The sequence below is a fragment of the Oncorhynchus tshawytscha genome, linkage group LG01 (assembly GCF_018296145.1).
Source record: "Oncorhynchus tshawytscha isolate Ot180627B linkage group LG01, Otsh_v2.0, whole genome shotgun sequence".
Classification (NCBI taxonomy): Eukaryota; Metazoa; Chordata; class Actinopteri; order Salmoniformes; family Salmonidae; genus Oncorhynchus; species Oncorhynchus tshawytscha.
This window is the reverse complement of record NC_056429.1, coordinates 76170602-76176407: the sequence shown is the minus strand read 5'-3', so window position 1 is coordinate 76176407 and position 5806 is coordinate 76170602. Positions and strand designations below refer to the sequence as shown.

Here is a 5806-nt window from a genome sequence, read left to right as displayed (position 1 = left end):
ATATAGAATGTATTTGAGGTGTGCTTGATTTAGCTCACTAATTTAATTAGACTATTCCCTTGGTTCCATTGAACAGGTCAAACTAAATAAACTACTCATGTACAGTTATTATACTGATTGATGATGAATAACTTTTTTGTAGATGTATGCCTACAAATGAAATGACTTGGCTTCTGTGGCCTCATGAAAGTTAGCAAACTCATATCAAAGGTAAAATGAAATATGTGTTTGCATATAGGACAGTAAATTATAGCTTTGTATAAATAACAGAGAAATAGTCAAGTTCAGACAATATTTATGTCGGTTTTTTTTATAGTGGTGTATAGCCTTGAAGAAAAAGGCTATAGGTGCAGTGAAAGGTGTTGTTTTACAGAGTCAGCCATAGTAGTACAGTATGATGAGACAATCCAGCTTCATCTACAAGTGAGGGCACCTTTTAAAAATGTAAACATAAGAACAAGACAAATTATGAGCTTTCAGGGAAATTAAGAGGCACTGTTGCAGAGTGCCCACACCCTTAACAGCTCAGGTTAATAGCTTAATGTTCCAGTATTCACCATTTTTTCTACAAAACATATTTGACCACTGTCAAATTCATTTTTGACCCCATTCAACCCTCATCATAAATAACTACATTCTCCCAGACAGTACATAGGATCATAATTTGACCTATATTGTCACAGCAAAATAATCCTGCAGCAACAGGATTTGAATGTTTAGTCCACAATGTTGCTTGATCGGTGGTTAGGCTATTAGCTGACCAAAAGTAGTCTACATGAAAATTGCTGTTAATATAACCATGTGTTAGTATGGGTTTTCAGTGAATTTATGGGTTTCACTAAGCTCATCAGCATTTCCTGCTATGCAGGCAGATCTCAAAAGAGTGATCAAATTCATCCCAATTCACATAACTGTACTGTGTAGTGTGTTAAATGCTCAAGTAAAAGAAGCATCAAATACTAACCAACAGCACCAACTCCTGGTAGGTACAATATATAATTTCTTCATGATTTATTAATCTAGCAACAGAGTAATTCCTTTACCTTCTGCATTGACATCTAATTTCAGAGACATTTTCTTTTCAAGCTTGAAATGTTATTTCACAGTTGTATACCTGTTTATGATGTTTTAAGTATACAGTATTCCATCATCATATGTCCAGTCTTTGTTTATACTATATACAGTGTATTTAGCTTTATGTTACTGGAAAATAATGATAGTGACATTATAATAAGGGTTCAATATATGGGCATGTGTATGTGTATTGTACAAATAATGCTGTTACTATTAGCATATATACCGTCAAATAAGTATTATATTGGGAATAACAACTATGGTCGGTGGAGTATAGGCTCATTCAACTATTATGGCTGAATAGGCCCCAAAATAAAATAAATGTTCCCATCATAATAGAAGATTTTAATTAGTCTCACAACACAAAACAACTTCCTGAATTGTCACACATTAAAGCCTTAATAAAAGTAATGAAAACAATTTGAATATATCTGATTCAATTCCAGATTAGTTGCATGCGTGACATTTGTATGTTATCACTTTTTATTTTTCTGACCTTAAGTAGGGATGATCACTTTCTGCATTGAAAGCCATAAAGGATTTTCTGAAATGAACTGGCTAGAGAATTTTTGGTCTTGCTTCAATTAGCAAGTAAACTACTTTTCAAACGACCTACCAGACTCTATATGCTGACTGGCGCAGATAAAACTGAGCTGGACCTGGACTCTCGTGTTTTGCGTGTGGGTATGGTAACGACACAGCATGAGATGCCAACTGTAGCCTCTGGCAACTCATCGTCCTCAGTCCATTCATTGAGGTCAGGGTTATACACCTGGATGCATTTCTTGTACTTCTTCTCAATCTCGTTCCAGCCTCCAAGAAGATAGATCTTATTATTCATGCTGACGATACCAGCAGTGCTCACTCCTGTGTTCAGGGGGGCAGAGTAGCTCCACTGCCCATTGTGAGGGTTGAAACACTCAACAGCTAAGACATCCACCCTCTCTCCACGGCCACCCAGCTGGCTGCCACCAATCACGTAAGCCCGTTCTCCGACTGTAGCAGCGGAATGCCAGCCTCTAGGGGAGCTCAAACTGTTCTTATCCTGCCACACATCAGTGGAAGGATCATAGCTGCACACAGCCCTGGAGTACGCATTGTTGATGTAACCACCGCTAACAAGGATTTTGCCATCAATGACGGAGCTGGCGTGGCAGCACCGGGGGATTTCCATGGGGGCTTTCATCTGCCATTGGTTGGAGGAGGGCACGTAGCACTCCATTGAAGCCTGGCATCCATCAGAGTTACGACCACCAATAGCGAACAAGAGGCCATTGAAGGTGTTGAGACTGAAGTGGGTGCGCTTCTGGATCATGTTGGTCAAATGAATCCAGGTGTTGAATCGAGGATCATACCTAATTGCCCCAAAAAATCTATTAGATACATATTATTATTCAATACACAATTGAATGTACAGTACAATAGCCTATCATGGTCTGTGTAATATCCGGCCATACTTTAAGAGCAGAGAAAATACATTTACAATAGAATAAGCTTATATAGAATCAAATCCTCACCTGCAGAAGTTGCTGACAGCATGTTTAGCCTGGTTCCTGGCATCATTCTGGTCTTCACCACCAGCAACATAAAGGAAGCAATCCAGGACTGCCACACACTGATTGAAGCTCTTGGCTGGCATCTCTGTGAGCCTATTCCATACATCGTCATCATCCCTGTAGAGGACCTCTTTGCTGAGAGACTTCTCCGTCAAGGCCGGTCGTCCACCCACTGTCAGCATGACCCGGATGCCACCACGTACCTTTGTTCTGCGGGACTGAAGAATGTTCTGCTGGTAGGGCAACAGGTGGTAATTCATGGCGTCCACTAGGAGACGATGGCACTCGGGGTCCTGCATCATTCTGGGCACACTCTGGACATGGTTGACCAGGTCCATGGCTGAGATGGTCCCGAATCGGATGTTGGTCAGAAGATCTGGGGCGTATTTCAGCCTCTTCTCGTTGAAGTCCAACCACTTCATGACTATCTGAAAGGCTGTAATCTCAGAGGGCAACTGCAGGGAATCATCACTGAGGAAGTCGTTGATCTGCTCGTAAGTGAGCTTCAGGAACTGCTCCATCTCAGAGAACTCTATAAAGTTCTCCCTCATGAACTTCTGGGTGGCCTGCTTTGTTTCTTTGAGGTTGTAGGTGTCGGCGATGTTGGCCACGTACATGCAGTTCTCCGCACTGAGCTCCTGCATGAGGAAGTCGCTGCACATCTTCACCAGGGTGTTGATCTGCAACAACATGGCTGCTGCGATGGTGCTGCCAATGCTGTACAACGACAGGGTTAGTTTCCCTGAGTAGGCGTATGTGATGGCTGTGGCCAGGCCTGTGGGTGAAAGGTCGTTCAGGTCGATCTTTGTGAGGGCGGAATCGCTCTTTAAGATATTCTGAATGTACTCACTGCAGGAGGCCATGACAACTTTGTGGACATCGAAGGACTTTGACTTGGTGGAGACGGTCAGGTCACAGAGGAAACTGTCCTGCCTCATGGTACTAAGACCCTCCAAGAGATTGGGAGCATAAACAGGGTCAGTGACTTCACTTGAGATGCAGCTGAAGCCATTTCCTCCCTCCAACAAGGTATTCAGCCCATTGATATTATTGATCGGGCTATCCTCGACCATTATGGTTATTTCATTGATATCCCCTTTGTTTTTTTTGGCAGTCTTGTTCTTTTTGGGAGCCATGTCTGCAGCAGAGGGACACAGCCCAGATCTACTGTAAAGAAAATAATAATATGACAGAGAGAGAGCTACCTTTTGATATTAACAATCACAATCGCAACACCAAATGGTAAATAATACATTGAAGGCAAATCTGACTGATGTACAGTTTACTAAATATTGTCATACAAAATATTGTCAAAATCAGATGTGTAATATAGTAGGTAATAATCATTACCTGTATTTGTGGTTATAAGTAGGTCTGCTTTTAGAAAATATCAGTCAAATCAAAGTTTATTTGTCACGTGTGCCGAATACAACAGGTGTAGTAGACCTTACAGTGAAATGTTTACTTACAGGCTCTAACCAATGGTGCAAAAAAAGCTATTAGGTGAACAATAGGTAAGTAAAGAAATACTGCATTTATGCTGCATTTATGCAGTACTGCATACTGCATTTATGCATGTTATATATGTTTCTGAAATGTTGCTGCTGCCATTTGACAATGTATGTTGTGGAATAATTGACTAAGTGGTTGAATAAATCTAATCAAATTTGCGCCAAATACAACAGGTGACCTTACAGGGAAATGCTTACTTATAAGCCCTTTTAACCAACAATGCAGTTTTTAGAAAAATAAGTGTTAAGAAAGTATATATTCAAATAAACTGTGAATAAGGGAATGAAGTGGCTACATAAGGCTGTCTGAATAATAAATAAAAAATTGTGTGCATTTATACTGCAATTTGGATATTTTAACCAAAGTTCAACACGTTAATGAAAATATAACCTTTTTTTTCTTCTGACATTTGGAGAGGATTGTGACAAGGGCATCACATTCCCAAACCACGTGAAGGCCTATTCTATCTTAGTTGCATTTTTGGCATTTATATTTAATACAAATTTAAAGCAATTTTGTTAGGCAATCAACGTCAATATGATTACTATAAACTGCCAACTCCCCCACCCATCAAATAAATTAAAACAACAGTAGGTATAGTAGGACTATACCGGAATAATGCTATAGCCCAAGTCAGCAAGACAACATTCCTTTCTCTGCATCTGTCATGATTTATCAGTACCATGTCCAGGAATAGCAACGCTTGATAGTTCAACCATGACGTTCCTTTTATAGACTTTGTGGCATGAGGACCTAGCCTAATGTCCTTCTAAAAAGTTCTGTTATTATTACGATTTTTTTTTAAAAGAAGTCCTAATGATCAACTAATCAATGAAAATATCCACGTTTGTAGAAATTATCCCAAACATTATTGAAAAAGTCATCAGATCTACAGCCAATAATAATACCAGCCTACAATAAAATATTGAGCCTATAGTAGAAACTTGCCTAGTTATTGGGAAATCTGATGGAAATACACTGACAATACAACTATGGTTGCAAACTTACACATCAGGCTACTGTAATGTGTCACTGTGCCAATATCAAACCAAACCAGTTGACACACATGTAGGCAACTTTTTTCACTGACATACACAGAGAAAATTCAGTGACATAGGAATAATATGGCCTAAACGGGGACTTACTTACCAAAGATATGAGAAGCCGGTGAAGAAAAGACTTGCACCTCCAGATAGTGTGCAGGAGAGAGAGACTCGCTATACTCAATGGTGCCAGAAGAGTTGGGCAAGCTCCTCCTCTGAGCATATGCGAATAGAAGTATTGCACAATACGTGTGAGGAAGACTCATGAGTTTGGAGACTCTGAAGGCTGAAACCATACTCCTAATCAGGCAATCCGACACCCTAACAATAGTATATTGATTTGTAATATGACAGCTGGGATCACCCTGAATAACTTTTCATATAGTGTAGACTACATTCAAATCCATCTTTCCGGCTTGATATCACAGGCCTAGTTGTCAACCAATTTTAATACCTCAAGAGCATCGAGAGCATCCTGACCGGTTGCAGCAACTGCTTGGCATCTGACCATCTTTACTCCACACACAGGGATGCATACAAAGCTCTCCTCCGCCCTCCATTTGGCAAATCTGACCATAATTCTATCCTTCTGATTCCTGCTTACAAGCAAAAACTAAAGCA

The 5806-nt window shown here is 40.1% G+C and overlaps 1 protein-coding gene across 2 annotated transcripts; it reads right to left on the bottom strand.

Moving 5' to 3' along the window:
• Window positions 1–278: 278 nt before the first annotated feature.
• On the bottom strand, window positions 279–5398 carry LOC112256913 (kelch-like protein 31). 2 transcript variants are annotated; one of them, XM_024430486.2, is made up of 3 exons: window positions 5292–5398; window positions 2592–3797; window positions 279–2429 (listed from the first exon to the last, which is right to left on the bottom strand). In XM_024430486.2, exons 2-3 carry the CDS (start codon window positions 3764–3766, stop codon window positions 1697–1699), a joined length of 1908 nt encoding a protein of 635 aa, XP_024286254.1. In that variant the 5' UTR covers window positions 3767–3797; window positions 5292–5398; the 3' UTR covers window positions 279–1696. The 2 variants fall into 2 exon arrangements, with proteins under 2 accessions (XP_024286254.1, XP_024286265.1); XM_024430497.1 differs by having other exon boundaries at window positions 2592–3794; window positions 5292–5386.
• Between the last annotated feature and the right edge of the window lie 408 nt (window positions 5399–5806).

What these genes read in the sequence shown, in the direction of transcription:
- LOC112256913 (XM_024430486.2), bottom strand. Translation starts at nt 3,766, where the DNA reads ATGGCTCCCAAAAAGAACAAGACTGCCAAAAAAAACAAAGGGGATATC. An exon ending in GCTGTCAGCAACTTCTGCAG is followed by an intron (nt 2,430 to 2,591) that starts GTGAGGATTTGA and finishes TGGGGCAATTAG; the next exon opens with GTATGATCCTCGATTCAACA.